The following is a 20,513-nucleotide window of genomic DNA, read 5'->3' as shown; positions in this document are numbered from 1 at the left end:
TTATTTTATTCATACTACCTACAAATATATTGATTAATTATTGTCCTCTGTGTTTTATTTGGCCACTCTGTGAAACCAACATTCCCTACTTGTAATTTATTAATTTAAATAATTTTTAGTTATTATAAATTTTTCAGAACACTGGGTATACTAAGGCACTGAGCATTGACTTAAGTTAGTTTTATGACTATGTGATTTAAAAACATATATCCAGATATATCCATAAAAAAATCAGTTTCCAGGTTTCCTTATCTCCATCCCCATTTGTCCCCATAAAGTCTTTATATTGCTACCGTGTTTAACTAGTTGCCTATAAACTAATTAAACTTATTAAATAACTTTTAAAAGGTCTTCCTAGTATATTATCATCTTACCTAATTAAAATAACATTACCTTCAGCATTAAAGTTAACAAACAGAATATAGAAAATATATTTCTTCATAAATAATCCACAATCTATTACTTTCTTATTTTCACTTTCACTAGAAAGTCACGTGACCGCCACAACATCTAACGTGCACACTATCTTTCTTCTTTACTCTTAACAGAAATCATATGATTTTCTTTTTCTAATTAGACAGGCATAGATGTCACGTCATTTGACAGCCAAGAGCACCCTCATTGAAAATATCTGACAATTTGGAAGTTGATGGACCAACGATGACGACCCCGCAGCAAACTCCTGCCCCTGCACCGAAAAGAGGAATCGTTAAACAGGTATGCGGTTTCAGAATTATTCTATTATTTACTGAAGTTTCGCTCAATGTACCATTTAGCGTTTTTCTTTCAAATTCATTCTAATAACAGGCCCGGATACAAACGTGAGTGCCGTGTTGGCACCATAAGGAAAACATTTTTTTAAATAAAATTACTGTGTTATAACTATACGAACTTTTGTTATAAGAGAAACAGTGTTTGTTTTTTATCATGTTATAAAAATAGCAGATTTCCAAAAATATTAATTCTAACCTTAAAACTAGGGCAGCATATTTACATGTGGTGTGATTGTTTCAGATTGTCTCCGGCGATTCTGTTATTATTAGAGGACTTTCCGGGGCACCTCCTCCAGAAAAACAAATCGCTTTTTCTGGTGTAACTGCTCCGAAATTGGCACGACGACCTGGGGGACCAAATGACACATCGTAAGTTTTTATGTTAAATAGTATCTACTTAGAAAGTGCTATAAAATTCCCATGCTACGCTGATAAATTCCTGATTTATTTTCTACATACCAAATAATCTTGTATCAAAATAGTTATCAGTAAGATAAATCGAGAATTAAGATGGTAAATTTCTCTTTTAAACATAAACAGTTATATTATTCTGTTTGTTTATGCAGCTTGATGTAGGTTTTGTTTATTTCAGTGGCGAAACGAAAGATGAGCCTTGGGCTTGGGAGGCCAGGGAATTTCTGAGAAAAAAATTAATTGGTGAAGAAGTACTCTTTACATCAGAAAAACCTCAAAATTCAGGAAGAGAATATGGCGTTATATATTTAGGAAAAGGTCAGGAATCAATATCATATTTATACCTATACAGTGATACATATAATTAATAGTATAATACCCTATGATCACAAAAAAAACCGGCGTCCATTTGGCTGGGAAATGACGATCGATGACATTTTCCATATACATAAATTTACATATAAAATCACAGCAATCTTCATTTTATAGCCATCGCTGATGCAATTTTATCATATGGTATTTTGTATGAAACTTATTTGTAAATATTTTTTTTTGTAGACATCAATACTGCAGAGAATATTACGGAATCTTTAGTATCTGAAGGTTTGGTAACGGTTAGAAGGGAAGGAGTTAGACCTACTCCCGAACTTTCAAGATTGTGGGAACTTGAAGATGCTGCAAAAGCTGCTGGGAAAGGAAAATGGAGTAGCAACCCTTCATCGGTATAGACTTTTAGTTTCTATTAATTGAAGCATAGTTAATATACTTTTTTACAGGAGCATGTTCGAGATATTAAGTGGTCGGTTGATAATTTGAGAGCTTTTGTTGATAAAAGTGATGGAAAACCTATTAAAGCTGTTATCGAACATGTCCGCGATGGGTCTACCGTTCGCGCTTTTCTTTTACCAGATTTCTATTATGTTACCCTGATGATTGCTGGCATTCGAGTAAGTATATCTTGATAGATTGAGTGAGATAAAATTTTTTAACATATTTATACGTATAAATAATAGTGCAATGGATTTAAACTTGATGACCAGGGCAGACCTGATCCTACCCAAAAAGTTCAATATGCTGAAGAAGCAAAGTATTTTGTCGAAGTACGTCTTTTGCAAAGAGAAGTTGAAGTTTTTCTATATTCTGTTAATAATGCAAACAATTTAATTGGCAGCGTCGTGCATCCAAAAGGTATGGTTTATACAGGGCGTCAAAAAAATACTGTATCTAACTTTCGTGGGTGATTCTACAGATAAAAATAAGGGTCAACTTTCGTTTAATCAGTTATTAGAAAAAAAAATTGTCTTTAAAAAGCTACTGTGAACCACGGAAAATACAAATTTTCCTGCGGAAATGCGTAATTTCCAGATTTCGCACTTTAGAATAACTGAAATCTGCTATAAAAAAATGCATTTTGCGTTTTTAGTATTTTTCTGAACATATAAACACAAAAATGTTCCTGCGGAAATAAGCTGTTTTCGTTTTCTAAGGAAATTTATTAGACTTTAGAATAGCTGAAATCAGTTATATAAAAAATAAATATATTTTTGCCTTTTAGAAACATTTACAAACTCAGGAAAATAAAAAATTTCCTGCGGAAATGCTTGATTTTCATTTTCCATTTGTTCCTTATCATATTATCGGGTCTTGTAAAGTATAAGTACCCACGAATTTAGCATTTTTTTTGGCATTGTCCTATGCTTATAGAACAGTTTAAAAGAAAAAAATCCTTGGATGAATCACTTTTGAACCAAAAAAAATTATTTAAAAGTGTCTAAAATGCTAACCAATCTAATAATATTTTTATAAAATCACAGTTAATTATTAAAATATAAAAACCACAGCTTAACACCCTCCACAAAGAAAAGCTAACCAAAGCAACCCAAATCCTAACCAATCTAATAATATTTTTGCAAAATTGTTAATTATTAAAATATAAAAACCACAGCTTAACACCCTCCACAAAGAAAAGCTAACCAAAGCAATCCAAATGCTAACCAATTAATATTTTTTGCAAAATCACAGTTAATTATTAAAATATATAAGAAAACTGCATGATCCAATGATTTTTTGTTTTGAATCAGCCCTATTTACGCAAAGCTTTAATAAAAAAACAAGAATAAGTGCAACATTCCGAGGTACTTATAGTTTACAAGAACCTATATTATCTATTCTACAAGAATTGTTATTCCTCCAAAAGATGTTTTACCCCACCCAGCACCCCTATTCGCTCCCGGGTACCGTAAGCTTCTAAACTGAAAAATGTATGAAAAACAAAGTGCACAAAATGACATTGACACATTTCCGCAGGAATTTTTTTGTAAATATTTCTTTGCTTGTAAAGGCTCGTATAAAACAAATATAAGTTCATTTTTCATGTAACTGATTTCGGCTATTCTAAAGTCAAAGCATTTTTTTATGTAAAATAAAAATAAAACATTTCCGCAGACACTTTTTTGTGTTTTTATGTTTAGAAAAATGTCTAAAACACACCCCGAAGACTAGTTTTGATGTAATAGATTTCGGCTATACTAAAGTTCGAAAAATGAAAATGACGCATTTCCGCAGGAAAACTTTTGTATATTTGTACTCCTAACGCCTTCTAGAACGCATATATAATATAAGTCATTTTTTATATAACAGATTTCAGCTAAACGAAAGTTGAGCTAAAAATAAAACAAAAGGTTCCTATGAACAGACGCCTTAAAATGCTTCCCGAAGAAGTTACATCTCTTACTCGTACCAAATTTCAAGAAAAACGGTTTACCAACGTTCTTAAAAATAAACAAAATATATTATTTTTATTTAACCTTTCCAGGGCTGTAATTTCTTCGGGGAGCATTTTAGGGTAGATGTTCAGAGTAGAGGTGGGAATTCTAGTTCCTTGGGAGGAACTAGTTCCTTAGTTCTAGTACCTCCAGAGGAATAGTTCCTTGAACTAGGTTTTTAGTTCACAATAGTTCCCGACTAACATTGACATCCCCCTTGCTTGCTAATGCGTTTCGTTGTCAGTCAGAACCAGAACTATTCATAGTATGATCTGTATAATTTTTATAATGTACGGAGATATAACGAGACGTGTAATTGTGTATTTTAAAAACATATAGGAAGTTTTATTGCAGATAAAAAAAAAATAAAAAAAACTCAAATCAGAATTTAAAAAACTATATCACAAATCAATTGGAGCAAATATTACAAATATTTTACGAAAAATTGCATTTTTCCTGACTTCAAGCTTTTTGTTTTTGTCTAAAAATTCAGAATATCTACTTCGTTTTATAAGATATTTCTTAATTTTAGGGACCTAAAGTGAAACATTCCCATAAAATATTTAAAAAACAAACTAAAAATCAAAAACAGTATCCACGACAATTTTCTGTGGTAATTACGCCGCGCCGGCTGTGGCAATAGACAAGGCCGAATCCATCGTCGTCGCCTTGTATTATATCTCGGATCTGCCGACTGAATAGATTCCCGTGAACTAGTCTTTTAATAGTTCCTGTATGTCCGGATCCGATAACATACGGCTGGCACTCCCCACGCCTGCCTAGCATCAATCGCGCTGGCTGATCCATACGTAAACTAGTCTTTTATTTAGTTCCTCTAGTTCCTTTAGGTCCGGATCCGATAACATACGGCATACGGCTGGCACTCCCAACTCCTGCCTAGCATCGATCGCGCTGGCCCGATCTGTTCGTACGTAAACTAGTCTTATTTAGTTTAGAAGTTTAGTTCCTCTAGGTCCGGATCCGATAACGTACAGCTGGCACTCCCCACTCCTGCCTACCATCGGGCTACACGCGCTAGCCGATCCGTCGCCGTCACATATTCTGTATTCTATATCGGTCACAGTCTCGATCCCGATAGGTCCTGAGGAACTAGTTCTTTGAGAAACCAGGAACTAGTTCCTTTCATTCCGGGGTCGGAATAGTTCATTTGAACTAGTTCGTTCACGAACTACACACCTCTAGTTCAGAGGAACTTTTTGTTTTATTTTTATTTGTAGAATCACCCACCGAAGTTAGATACACTATTTTTTTGACACCCTTTATTTTTATATAATTTAATATGTTCTATATGGTATAATTTTTTATATTTTCTAGGCAACATCGCAGAGATATTGCTTCGTGAAGGATTTGCTAAGTGTGTAGATTGGTCTTTGGCCTCATTACCTTCAGCAGATATTCAGAAGTTGAGAGCAGCTGAACTAAAAGCTAAAAATGAACAAAAACGCATTTGGAAAGGTAGGGCCCATGAATAGAGTTTTTCTTGTAAATTAACACACGTATTTGAACTTTTAAGATTACCAAGCAAAAGCACCGCAAATATCTGGTAAAGAGAAGGAGTTCACAGCAACCGTCATTGAGGTGGTTAATGGTGATGCTTTGCAATTGAAACTTGCTAATGGCGAAGTCAAGAAAGTGTTCTTGGCCAGTATTAGGCCTCCAAGGGAACCTGGTAAGGCTGGACCCGATGAAGATGGAAAATTACCACCCAGGCCGAAAGGTATAAATAGCATAATGATCTATTTACAAACATAATCTTATTAACCTGTTTGTCATAGGTTTTAGGCCATTGTATGATATTCCCTGGATGTTTGAAGCTAGAGAGTACCTTAGGAAAAAAGTCATTGGAAAGAAAGTTCACGTTGTTGTTGATTACATTCAAGAAGCTAGAGATAATTTTCCTAGAAAAGAATGTGCCACCGTAACTATCAGTGGAAAGTAAGTCATAAAGGATTCTTATACCTTCGGCTTTTAATTATTTTATTTTTATTAGGAATGTCGCAGAAGCTTTGGTTTCGAAAGGTCTTGCAACAGTTGTAAGATACAGACAGGATGATGATCAGAGAAGTTCTCGCTACGACGAATTACTAAAAGCAGAAACAAAAGCAGAGAAATCACAACTTGGTGTTCATTCAAAGAAAGATGGGGCTCCTTTGAGAGTTACTGAAATTGTTAGTTTTTTTTATTGTTTAAGAATATTATTTGAATTTATTAATATACTTATCTTCTAAATTTAATGTAACTAAATAAAATGTTTAAATTTCTAGGATGGTGCTAGAGCTAAATTGGAGCTAGCTTCATTTCAACGAGCTCAGAGGATTGACGGTATAGTGGAATTTGTAGCCAGTGGGTCAAGATTTAGGATATATATTCCAAAATCAAACAGTCTGTGTACATTTTTACTTGGTAAGTAATTATAAACCATTAAATGCAACCAACTGACCTAACCAACCCAACCAAAAAAAATTTCCTGAAAATCTTGAGGAAAACATATAAATTTTAAAATTCTTTTTTTTGCAAAAAAACGCCGAAACTGAGTGTTTCTGGGGTCGAAAAATATGGGTATATCTAAAAAAAACGATAACTTAACCTGTTTTAGGGGGTATCAATTGTCCAAGAGCTAGCCGCCCCGCCACTGGTAATCTACCCGCTTCCCCAGGAGAAGAGTATGGCGACGAAGCTCTTCAATTTACGAAAGAGAGATGTTTGCAGAGGGAAGTGTCGATTCAAGTGGATACACACGATAAAGCCGGAAACTTCATTGGTTGGTTGTGGGTCGACAATTTGAATATGTCAGTCGAGCTGGTCAGAGCTGGTTTGGCATCCGTTCATTTTTCAGGAGAAAAATCATCCTATGCTTCGCAGGTAAACTAGATTCCCTTTTTTATTTTTGGATGTGTTCTTGATTTAGTCTGTATTTTGTGATTTCGCGTCTGTCTTTAGATGATACTTTAAAGCACCGACTAATAGAGATTGGTACATCCTGTGTTTTACTACAGTCAGGTCCTACATCAGATTCCAGTTCTGCCGGAACTATATCAGTCTAACCTTTAATTTTAATTTAACTAAAAATAGCGGGCTAGACGATCTGCTGAGAGTAGGTCTTCGCGGAATAGAACTATGGAGATACCCTCGACTACTTCATTAAAGATTTGCTCTAGAGGAAGTGAAAACGCTCCTTGAAAAAGAGGAGAGTAAAGGAACCAAGGAACAGCCTGGCACATCTCCACCAAAAGCAAGAGAGGGGGCGAGAATCTCTCACCTCTGCTCCGGCAAGGAAAGCTGTTCAACACCGAGAGGCAAGCAAAAAGTCCCTACAGCAGATAAAAACAACTGGTCATTTAGAAAAACTTTTTATTACAAATATTAAAGAAAACAGAAAGGGAAAAATGATTGGTGTACAACAAGTTCGGTCTGATTTTAAATGTGGCAGAAAACGGATTCAGAGCCGAAGACCTTCAAAAATTGAAGGAAAAACAACCAAGAGAACTCACAAGTTAATACAAAACATCAATGAAAATGTATCGCACGCTAAACAGCACTAGTTTGTGTAATATTACGATTTTTTCAAAACTACTTTTTGGTAATAAAAACTGATGAATGAATTTTGTATTAACTTTTTTTTAAAAAAAGTTGTAGGACTACCGTATATATATTTCGCTGCGAACACTGCAATCATGTATGCTCGTTCATTTGTGCAGTCTGCACTGTAGCCGTGTAGATTATCACTATGAACACTGGAACGCTGTATGATTACCAGCAACCAATAGCCCTCCTTAAAATACTCTTGGGCGGAGTCTGCACTGTTATCGTGTATATTATACAAAATCGCGTACTGGTACCGGAGAGAGGTCCGTGGATTCTTCCAGATGGATCTGAGTTGGTCCACCTACCAACTAATAGTTAAACTAATATTTAGATTTATGAATAGATATATCATTTTTAACTTAAGTTAATATAATGTTAAGTTTCTGAGTTTCTTAACTGAAAAAAATAATCTGTTTAGTTGAAACAAGCTGAAGATGGTGCCAAATCTCAAAAACTGAAAATATGGAAGAACTACGTAGAAGAAGAACCGAAGGAGAAAGTGGAAGAAGAACGCCCTGTAAGTACTCTACTCGTTACATTAGTAAGTACCTTTTCTCAATCTATGGATTTGTTTTATTATAGAACGTCGAACGATCGGCCAATTACGAAGAAGTTATTGTAACAGAAATAACTCCGGAAGGGTCGTTCTTTGTGCAAAAGGTGGCCGAAGGTCCTAAAGCGGAATCGCTGCTCTCGAAATTGCGACAGGAGTTTGAAGCCAACCCGCCTCTTCCTGGAGCTTATACACCTAAACGGGGAGATATTTGCGCTGCTCAGTATTCGGTGGACAACGAATGGTACCGAGTCAAAGTTGAAAAGGTAATAGTTTTCTTTTATATGTGTTTTTTGAGATTATATCTTAAAAAAACTCATCTCTCATAAATTCTAACTGGTCGATATTATCATCTAATTACACCATTGAATAAAAATACTAAGCAGTTAGTGAAATATTATTTTACCAACTGTCTTGCAACCATTTTGTTTATCAAACCCCTTCTTTGTTAGTTTTGGATATTTTTTCCTGTAGAAACTCAAAATTGTTATTGTGTTCATCTCGCTTTAATTCTTTATTTTAACATTGATTTAATACAAACTATAAATGTAGAAACACATTGTGTCATGAGTAGAATTATAATGAAATTAATGTGAACCTCTGTCAGTACATATTTTGTATACCGAGGTGTTTTACTATTTTAATGAAAACTTCCTCTTCCTGGGTCAAAAATTTCGCCAAGTGTAAATTATACGTCATAGATACAACTTATGGAAAGAAAACTGAAATAAAGTTAATTTTAACGACCTGGGCATGGAAAACCTGGGCATGAACTTTTTAATTATTTTAACTGGAATAGTATGCAGTACCTATTTTTCAAGATTGTTTGAATTTAACTCAGTGTGACAATCTGATATTACACACTAGAATCACAATAAACTACTAACAAATTATGATAACAGTTATTTCCAGTTAATAGCTCGCAACTTTACTCTTCTTCTGGAAATGATTTTGATGTTATAAAGAAAAATAGTAGTCTATAAACATTACTTTAAAAAGAGGAGTATACTTTAGTACATTGCATATTCAGAGGAAAATAAAACGGAGAATATTACAAGGTTTTTTAAAATATACTTAAAAATATAATTAAATAACTACGGCGGTAAAAAAATACTTGTTTGGAAAAGGAAGCAAAAGACAATAAAATAAATCACTAAATCACCACAATATACTCAAAGACACTCAAATACACTCAAATAGACTCAAAGTCTCGGTCTTAATTATTTGCTGATGATGCTAACATGGTTAGCGAAACGTGCGTCCAGTGTAAAAGTAAAAGTGTTTTAGTGTATTGTGGTGATTTAGTGTTTTATTTTGTTGTGTAACGCCAAAGGTTCCAAACCCCAACTGTAATAAGTAGAAGACAGTTAGGCGCTCTTACTATGTTGTTAAATACCATTCATAAGAATTTCACTGCAGTCAGAAATTTACGTCCTGTATATATCTAGAAAAAGATTTATCTATTACCTAATTTATATGACGTCACACTTAAATAGTTAAGCCTTCTCTTCCCGATAGTAGCGGCTTTAACAACTTTAGGAAGACTTTTATGAACATACTATACGACCGTGTCACTTTATTTCTGTGGTTTGTATTTTAATGCATACGACAGAGATAAATATATAAATATATACGACCAGTTAACAGAGAAAGAGATATAATAAAAAGCGACATACAGTGTTGCCGGTTCCTACGTGAAATAGCATAATAAATGAAGATAATATTATATCTAAGCTATTTAAAAATGCTTAATTCTGTTAAGACATTTGCTTAAAAACTTGAAATAAAATATCTGTAGTCAATCTTTACAAGTACCATACAACTAAATATTTATTGGTTTGATCAGATTAGTTCATAAATAGTGCTAGTAAACGTATTTTAAATTGTAAAGCTCTTCCTTCTAAAACTACACAGTGTCACAGGCTACACGCCTTGATGCCATAGAACCAATAAAATTTGTATTAAGTTCATTCAGTATCAAGAGCTTTCAATATTAACTTTAGTTACTAAACTAACAACTGTCGTTTGTTTTTGTAGTTTCGCCAGTGACACAACGTAGTTTTGAGACTGAAGTTTAATGATTACAGCTCTAGTAAAATGAGTAATTAATTGTGGAAATTAAAGATCCAACCCTAGATGCAACATTTTTCATAAACGCTTACTTGGGCGGTTTGAAATTTTGATGCAAAATCCGGCAATACCGCGTAAAAGAAATGTATCAACCCAACTTTTTTCTCTTTTTAATATATTTGATCTTTTATTAAGCTGTCTCATCACTGTCTTAAGCTTGATTTTCATGCATCCGATATCCGACGATACGATGATACAATATTAATTTTATTGGTTGAATTTATAGACTTTGATTGGTTAGAAAATTATCCAGTTTTTATATTTATTGCATTTTCATGCCTCCGTTCATCGGATGTGCGATTTGCTGTGATTGGTGTCATTTTATATTTTCATTTCCATAACGATTTCGCTGTTTTACTTATAGTCTAAGAGCTAGCAACGTTTTCGAGAGAGAATTTTAAGAAAGCCTTTAATATATCTTTTGTTGTGCTTTCCTGAACAGAGTGCGGACCATCTGGCTGGTGTTGCGTTCACTACTGTACATCATATCTGTATTCAACATCTGTTCCCTACTGCGCATCACAAATTCGCCCTGTATTTTGGGAACTAAGGAGTCTAGGACACACATATGTGTAACATATTTAGTTTTATAAAAAAGTAGCAACGTAATGTGAAAATCGCATCATATCTTTATTCATAAACTAGAAATCCCATAAAACACACGAAAATGGGATACCCTGTACAGATGTGATGCGCAGTAGTGAACCGCAGTAGTCTACCGGCAGCCAGACGGCCCGCACTTTGGTCAGGAGAGCATAGCAAAAGATATATTAAAGAATTAGTTTTCTTAAAACTCTCGTTTTCCCGACGTCTTGTACTATTATATTTTTATTAAGGTTAGATTAAATTTGTCAAAAAAGTGCCAAAACGTCCTTTATTGTACGATCTTTCTCCGTTGACGGGTTGAATTTACGGATGAAAAGTGGCGCGAATATGCTATGACCAGAGAGCCGTCGTATCAACGGATAATGGATGCATGAAAATCAAGGTTTACACGTTAAAATCCAGACAACGCTTCAACGATGACCAAATCTGTATAAATTATTTCTAATTTGTTTTTTTTGTACAATAGATTCAGGCTGGTAAAACGCAAGTACTGTACATCGATTACGGAAACCGTGAGACCCTTAGCACAACGAGACTGGCTAGTTTACCAGCGGCATATTCCAATGAAAAGCCTTTTGCGACCGAATACGTCATGCCTTACGTCATTCTACCGAAAGATGAGGAATTCAAAGCGATCGGTGAGTAACGCACTCGCTTTCAAAGACACTTGAACCTAAATAAGAATATTTTTAAATATGTAGCATTGAAATATTTGCGAGAAGATACCAGCGTGGGTAAGGTGTATCTGAATGTTGAATTCCGAACGCAGGGTGCTCCCGCGGCTGCCTCTTTGCACAAGGACACTTCTGGTAGTCAGGACATTTTCAAAGGTCTCATTGCGGAAGGCTTGCTTTTGGTCGAGAATGTTAAGAGGAGACAAAATAAATTGGTAAGTTGTAAATTAGTTTAGGTATAGGCATTATTATACCGTATGATCGAAAAAAAAAACGGCGTCCAGTTGGCTTGGAAATGACGATCGATGACATTTTCCATATAATTTTACATATAAAATGCATTGTACCGTATGATCGAATAAAATCGGCGTCAGCGATGGCTATGAAATGAAGATCGCTGTCATTTTATATGTGAAATTATAATGGGAAATGTCATCGATCTTCATTTCCAAGCCAACTGGACGCCGTTTTTTCTCGATCATACGGTACTTTGAATAAGAAGACTAAGGAAGGAGCATATCAAAAATCTTAGGTACACCGCGATGGGCCTCAAATATGGCCGACTTAAATTCCGGTTTATCAGTGTCGTTCTAATTTTATTTAAAAAATGTAAAACTATGATGTAGGGTAGACTCAATAATTTGTTGTTTTATTTTACGTTGTGAATAAATGTTGGTAGTTATTAAAATTGTTATAAAAATATATAATTCTAATAAAAATAGATAAATTATAATAAGTATTTATTATTAACACAAACATCCGATACGCTACTGAAGCAGGTAAGTCAATTTAACGTATCTAATTTCTTTGACATCTAATCTTTGACAAGTAATAAATAAAAGCTAAAATGCAAGAAAAATATATAATTTAGTTAATTTAAGCGAATTTCATAAATGATCGGTTTACTACACGTATGTATATTATATAGTCACTTACTAACGAAAAGTTTTTCCATTATTTCACTTAATTTTTGCCGAGATCTACCGCACGCTACACAACCAACTATTTTAGAGTCTTTTTCGATAAATCGCGATAGTGTCACTGTTAATTTAAGTTCTGCCACAATTTCCATCTAGATTTACTACCTTTATATAACTATCAGTAGTAGAATATATAATAAATAACATAAAATAAGCTCAATAAAGACTGACAAATCCACAAAATTTCAAATCAAATTCAAATGTGTCAAATGAATCGTCAAACAGAACTGTCAAGGATCCCCACCCTAGAGAGCTTTTATGGTGCTTTTTCCGCCCACCATGCATGAATACATGGATAGCATTATGCTCCTTCCTTAGTCTTCTTATTCAAAGGTATTGTAAATATATTTTATGGTAACCGCAAAACAATTTCCGATCGATACACGTGATCAACTTTGAGTGATAAGCGATGGAGACAGCGCTGCCAGATTGTGATGGATTTTTGAGATGAATCTTAATTTAAGAGTGACAAACAATATATTTATTTTATCATTTTTTAAAGATTTTTACGTTATATTTTTAATTTAATAACTAATATTTTAGTAATTAATTGATTTATTTGTTTTATACCTTATTTTATTTATTACATATTGGCAAAAACTAGTCCATTATGAAGATTATTCTAAGCGTTATTATGGGTTATTTATTTATTTATTGATGTACATCTTAGAACGCCATAAGTGGTAATAATAAGTAAGAGGGTGCTATTAATGCACAAACTATAGTACAATTCTTTTAAAAGTTCCTCAATATGGCCGACCTAGTTACGAAAATTACTAAAAAACTCATTAAATATACTTTATTAAAAATAACAACATACAAAAACAGTCATCCATGCAAACTGTAATAATCAGAACATTATCCACATTATACCTTTATTAAATTTGTGTTCACACTCCTGTCAGGAAAGCCAGAAATGTTTGTTTAAATATTAACTTATTTTAAATTGCCAGAAACACATCAGAATATGTCACAACCACAACTATAGGTTTGGAATCAGTACTAAATTTTATACCTAGTGATGCGTCAACTAACAAGTATAGGATAAAAAAGAATTATTAATATAGAGTGTACTATACAATATCCTTTTGCTTATTTATGAAATGACTTTCCTTTCAAATGTGAGGAATACCAGTAAAATAAAACATAATTTTTGGTTTGGTTTGGTGTTTGATATTCAAACTACATCTACATCTATTACAAACCTTAAGTGCTTTTAGTGAGTAACTGTATTTTTTATTATTGTTTGTGTATCCTGTAAAGTAAAAAAAATATATTTCAAGAAATAGAAAAACAATGCAATAGATATCAAACAGATTCATAAAAACTACTTACAATTGTACATATTATATATTTCAAGTGTTATTTGATCTTTGGTCCCATTACCAACATTACCTTATTCAGGTCTTCTCTACTAGCTCAACTTTTAAACCTGTTTTAAACCTTCTTTATATTTTAAAACTAATTTACAACAATCTGTAATGCCCGCGCTGTTTCCTGAAATTAATATACGTTTTCATCTATTTATTATCATATACATCTTACAAACCTGAAAATTACTGATACGAGGAAACTTCTCAAAATAATTAGAGACCTTTTTACAAACATCTGGACTAATTTATTTTCATGAATTTGTGGACGAGTCACTGTTTTCTAATACGTTTTTAAGCGTTTTACACATTTTTTGAATATCTTCCAGCCTATTCCTCAGTTCTTGATCGGTGACAAGATTATTTATAAGTATATAATTAGTACTGCAGGTTAAATAAAAGAACAAAATCAAATAGAATTTGTGAATAAAAACTCAAAAAATAATGAAAATATTTAGAAAAAGGAACCGTAAACGTCACTCAGCCAAGTGTCAGAGTTCAATTAGATTTACCACAGATTATCAATTTGAACGATTCCAGTCTAGAGATTTTCGTTTTTTAAGCCTCCCATACTGAAGTCCGCCATATTGGGAAGTTTTAGGTGAAAACAAGTATAATAATCACAGAATTTAATAAAAACTAACGTAGAAATAACTTTGAAAGTGGTGTAATGTGCTTATCAATCAAACTTACTACTCTGGCTGCAGTCAAGGGTGGTAAAGGACCTTTATTGTCACGTTCTCGTTCAAAATAGTTTATCAGGGAAGCTACATGCTCTTTGCTTCAACTGTTTAAATGCTTCGGCATATTTTCAACACAATTTCAAGAAATGCAATACAAAAACTCGAAAATTTAGTTCTTAAAAGAACCGTTTGTTAGTAACTGTTTGTGCTATACAACAAATTTAAACATTTGCCCAAATTTCATTTAGTCAGGTTTATAGACTTTAGTGTCAATGTCGATATGATTGATGACGTACGTGCATCGGAAAATGTTTTGCGATTACAATATATTAATATTAATTTATACCGATCGATCAACAATGGCTTACTTAATGATCAAAATTTATTACGAGCATGTAACCTAACCTATATTTTTAATACACTTTTTTGACTTATTCAATAATTAAATTAGAAAACTCCTGATTAAATCTATTTCTCACCTCGTTTTGATTGGTCTCATATTATTATGGAACACGAATTTAAATATCGTCAAAAATTTAATTATATTATTAAATATTTGGTTCGATTTGACGCTAGTGGTAACAACTGATAAATATTCAAATTTCTTATGTTTCGGTGGTTTTATGGCAAAAGGTGCTATGTCGAAATTTTGGCATTTTTCTTGTTACATATATGTAATATGGCAATAAGTTCTATGATCCATTAAAATTATATGATATGGTTTGGTTTTTTAAGCCAAATGGGACTATATGATTTTTATGGCATTCGAAATTTTGGCCAAAACACGATTTTTGTGTTACAATAATATCGCAATAAGATTTCGACATAGGACCTTTTGCGATAAAACCACCGATTTATTGCTCGCCTAAACGAGCAAAATCAGTATAGCCAACTATTTTAATCATCGTTGATTTGTATATTTAATAACTTTTTATATAGACTTGGTGCATTTCAACCGCTGTTTTAAAATTCCGATAGCAGCGCTCGGTACGGCAAAAATCAGAACTGTCCGCCTGCTTCCCTCCCAGTTACCGTTTATGTTGATCGCATTGAAATAGTATTGAAATCGTGGTTATGTCATAATATTTAAGTATTGTGTTTTTTACTAGTGCCAGTTAATTGAAACTATAAACTTGTTGGGTACGAACTTTGTGTGATGTAATGCTGTCTCGGATAGTAAAAATTAAATGAAAAAGAATCCAAACTAGGCATCGCGTTGTGTTGTGATAATTTCAAATGTTTATAAAATCGCCTAGAAAATGTTGCCATGTAAAGGAGAAGGAGGGCGTAATTGCGTGGTTGTTGGGTGCAATATTATTCAATACAACTCCCCCGGAACATTTTATAGCTTCCCAGCTTCCTCGCACGATTTGCTCAAAAGCAAAAATAGATTCAGGCAGTTTGACAAAACAAGTGAATAAACAAAGTGCCCATTACATAATCACAAATTTAAATACTTAGGCAGATTCTATCTATGAGATGATAAAATATAATTTGATAAATATTAATGGTATACTTTTTTTAAACAACTAGTACTTATTATTATTATAAAATTATAATTATGTACCTTTAAAAAATATTTGTTACATCCCAGATAGCCCCAGTTATGCCCCCACTAGCAAAACTAGTGCGTAAAACTACCGCTACCGTAGTTGAACTCATCTAAAAAGTTTGGTTAGCTTGATTATGATACAAGTTACATACTTTTTTTTTTCTTCTCTCAAAGTATTTACATTTTTACTTTTTTTAGAATTTTTACAAATTATTAGTTTTAGAATATACCAAGCCTATGTTACAATAATATACATATTGTTTCCAGTTTTGTGAAATGTAGTTCTTATCTTGGCTTATAAAAGAAAGATTCACTGATATATTTCAGAGATTTGATTTTATGGATGTTGCAAATAATGTTCTGATTTTATTTAATTTTAGCTTGAAAGCTACAGGACTGCCCAAGATGAGGCTAAAAAGGGTCATTTGAACATTTGGGAATATGGTGACATCACGGAGGATGACGCCAAAGAATTTGGACTTGGAGTTTGTAAGTTTTTTTTTGAGTTTTGTACATCTTATATGTATTGATTGTCGATAGTTTATTTTTTCATGCCAAATTGGTTGTATAGGGGGTCCCATTTTCGTGTGTTTTACAGGGTTTCTCGGTTAGGAGTAAAGGTAGGAAGATGCAGTTTTAACATAAAAGGCAGGCGGCCACTGCGAGCGAAACTAAACTAAAATAAGTTTCATCGGCCACTGGGAACGATTTTTGCATAGTGGTCAGCTAAGTCAGCTGCGTTCCCGTACTGGGTCTCTGCTAGCATAGAACTAATCGCTGCGAAAAATTCGCTGGAACCTGTCACGAACTAAAACGAGCGAAACTAAACTACGATTTAAATCTTCGTCCTTATATTTTCGTCTATAGCTAGTCCAACGACAAGATCCTTGACAGTGATAGATGTGTCTGTCATTTTAATTCCAAAGTAGTTTATTTTATTTTACAAAGAAATAAGTTGGTACAATAGGAACGCATAGCAGGAATTTAATCTATCTAAAATTTGACTGATAAGTGATTACTTCAAAATATTGTGAAAAAAACTGTATAAAACGATGTAGTCGAGTTATTTTATTTAAAAAAAATGGTACGTGTCAATACAAAGCAAACAAGAACAAAGCACCACATACCAAAAAAGTATAAAAAAGAACTATTTCTTACTTAAGAAACTTTCCGCATTTATTATCAGTGGCGGAAACAGAGGGGGGGCCCATGGGGCCCGGCCCCCCCCTAAAATCCATAAATTGGGTTAAATATTATGCTTTTGGGTTAAAAATGGCGACCTAAAAAGCATATTCTACATTATTTTTTGTTTGGGCCCCCCCTAAAATAAATTCCTGTATCCGCCCCTGTTTATTATTATATTTATCAATATAACTTATGTACAAATACAAATTTGTAATATTCCACAGGAATAAATAAAACAAACTATTTTATTAATAATAACACTTACCAAATTTTATACCTTAAAGTTTGATTAATTAATTTTAATATTAATTTTTTTAAACCAGTACCTTTTGACATTATTTTTCTGCAGTACTAAAATCCATTATTTACCTATCGTGTGATGTCGATATTTTACAGCTACTCCAGTTTTTAGTATATGTTTAGTACGATCCTTGTACCATATACGAGATGCACTTATCTACGACGAGATGATATACAAACTTTATTGATGGTAACTTCATTGGTGTATAAGACTTTCTGCCTGGGCAGCGAGTTTTATTTTAACAATATACATACAGTAGAAAAGTACATACCTTTGGCAATCTTCAACATAATTTGGCTTTGGAATAAAATGTATAAGCTCTTGTAAATATTTTGTTTTCGTATGATCTCTGCCTTGCTGAACAGAAAACGACCAAATTTGGTTGATAAAAATCTATCGAAATACAAAGAATATTCATGCATTTTTATATCAATTGGAATGTCTACTATTTATTCTTATCAGTACACATTTTTGGCTTATTTCTAACCAAGCGGTTTTGTCCCGCTAAATTTATCTTCCACCGCACTGTGCGCTCGTCCGTTAAACGCAAAAATAACTGTCACTGTCTAAAATCTTTAGCGCCAACTTCAACTCGGTTTCTAGATGACGTAAAAAAACTGACAGTGCGGGAAGATAGGAATCGAACTATCCTTATCTCTATAGTATCCTTGGGGTATTCCAGGGTATTTGACATAAGTTGACACAAAATTATAACCTATAATTCGGCAAGACTTTGACAAGCCTCAAAAATCTAAAGGCGAGTTCATACGCATCGGCGTCCGTTTTTCGTTTATCCAACCAACTGTCAAACCAATAAAATTGAAATATGATCTGTCATTTTTGAAATAAACCAATAAAACTGTTTAAAAACAACAAGAGATGACGTATGACGGATTTATAGTTAAACCCATCCATAGTTAACTTCAAAAATATTAACTTTTTTTAGTAAAATAAATAGATTGGTATGGGACGTCATCTGCTTTTCTTCTGTCATCTTCTGTCGAAATCTTAGCTGAGAAAAAGAGAGAGAGAGAGAGAGAGAAATAATCCATTTTTATCTTATTTAAAAAGCTCATAACAGGGCTAATTAAATAAAAAATAATGTACACGGCATCTCATTTAAAAAACATAAGTTTGGGTCATATTTCAAGAACGACAGCTTCCAGCTAAAAACTAGTTACGCCACTGAGTTCTATGTCAATTTTCAAACTCATTTTAAAACTCGCTCTGAATTTCAACAAATTTGTGTTGTGTGTAGTATCTTTCACAAAAAAGCAGCACAGTGATGAATGATGTGAAATCCGCATCTTTGTATTTCTCCTCATAAACGAGAAATCCCATAAAACATACGAAAATGGGACACCCTGTACATCATAATTCATTCTGTATTATTCTTCTTCTAATTTTTTTGTAAACTTTTTCACAGAACTACATTTTTTTATTAATTTATAGTGTCACTAAAGAATTTCATATTTTGTTACAGAACGCTAATCGGTTTGGGACCAGATTTAATTAAGTCAGCAGAGCAAGAACCTATGTTACTAAAATACAAAATTTAGTTTATGTAATAAATTTAAACACATATATTTGTACTTTAAGTCAGATTTGGTATGTTATCGTTTAATGGTTCAACTTTGAAAGGACTGGTATAATATTTCTGTTCATTTAAAATGTAGATCTCATCTGTCATGTTCAGTTTAAATTAATTTTGGTAATCTCAGAAATTTACTTTTTAAAAAACATTTCTGAAAGACATTAAAATAATGAAATTTTTAGTTAAATAAAATTATCATAAATTTAATAATAATAATAAATCAGGTATTCGGACTTCCTTTTTACAAGTTGACAAAATAATAGAATATAAATATATAGTTCTAAAAATTTTCATCTGTCATCAATTATTGTATCTGCATATTTTAACTACTTTAATTTTTTTTACGTAATGTTAGCCTTTAAAAATATTTTTGAACAAAGAACAGTGATAAACCATCTTTGTTTATAAATCATTTATATGGATGTATTATCTTACTGGTTTTATTTTTAATGAATATAGAGATACTATGTATACATGATTATCAAACAAAAAGATTGGAGTTTATTTATATATACAGCAGATCAGTGAGTGTATACAATATACAGTTTTTATACAACTATGGGAATATTCCATATATTTATTTTATTTTGTGAGAGGGTATGTCTGCTATATTGTAGGGAGAGGCTCTGTTTTCAAATAAATTTGATTACTTGCAATATTGTGTTTGTTTTTACTAACGTGAAGTGGGGTGACTTTGCCCAATTCTGAACTTTAAATCGTGTTTATTTCAAAAATTGTTGTATTTTCTCAAATGCGCATGGTCTATGCTATAAGTGGTAATAAGGACAACACAACAATAATACGCTTTTTTGTTTATTAAACAAATATATATATAAAAAAAGTAAAAAACTGGATGGGTAAAGTTAGTTGCTTATATGGGGTGTCTTTGCCCTCTTCCTTATTCTTATTGATAGACCAAAGCCACCCCATTTAAAAGCATAATTACGTAAAATATGCTTCATCACTCTCAATATTATAACGAACTTCTGCATAATACTTACCTCAATATAACGTGGTTAGCTATTGCAGCCACGTAGAAGTTTGAAACGTACAAAATAGGCTTTAAAAACAGATCTGGCTTCACAGCACTGTAAATGCTACATCGCAACTGACGGCAAGCGTTTAGCGACGTTCCGAGACGTGGGGCGCCTCCACCCATAATTTACCGATAACACAACGCGTTCTTTTCAAGTAGTGGCTACAGCTACGTCTAACATATTTTCGGACGGAATTTGGCAAAGTCACCTCAAGAGGCAAAGTCACCCCATTTCACGGTATCTGTTTATATTTTCTTCTTCTTCTTACATACTCTATATAGAGCGTCGGC

The 20,513-nt window shown here is 33.0% G+C and overlaps 1 protein-coding gene across 1 annotated transcript; it reads left to right on the top strand.

The window, feature by feature from the left end:
• The first annotated feature begins 588 nt into the window (after positions 1–588).
• On the top strand, positions 589–19,842 carry LOC115880751 (staphylococcal nuclease domain-containing protein 1). The gene is made up of 18 exons (XM_030898035.1): positions 589–717; positions 1,015–1,142; positions 1,366–1,505; positions 1,746–1,909; positions 1,964–2,134; positions 2,201–2,375; positions 5,288–5,428; positions 5,487–5,690; positions 5,749–5,908; positions 5,964–6,141; positions 6,238–6,376; positions 6,570–6,835; positions 7,977–8,075; positions 8,141–8,377; positions 11,314–11,485; positions 11,549–11,736; positions 16,487–16,595; positions 19,076–19,842. Coding segments are annotated over exons 1-18 (2,730 nt in total). The 5' UTR covers positions 589–660; the 3' UTR covers positions 19,078–19,842.
• Positions 19,843–20,513: the final 671 nt, after the last annotated feature.

The sequence above is a fragment of the Sitophilus oryzae genome, unplaced genomic scaffold (genome assembly GCF_002938485.1).
Source record: "Sitophilus oryzae breed Bouriz unplaced genomic scaffold, Soryzae_2.0 scaffold_1084_pilon_pilon, whole genome shotgun sequence".
Taxonomy (NCBI): Eukaryota; Metazoa; Arthropoda; class Insecta; order Coleoptera; family Curculionidae; genus Sitophilus; species Sitophilus oryzae.
The sequence above is the reverse complement of the archived record's forward strand: the minus strand, read 5'-3'. Positions and strand labels throughout refer to the sequence as shown.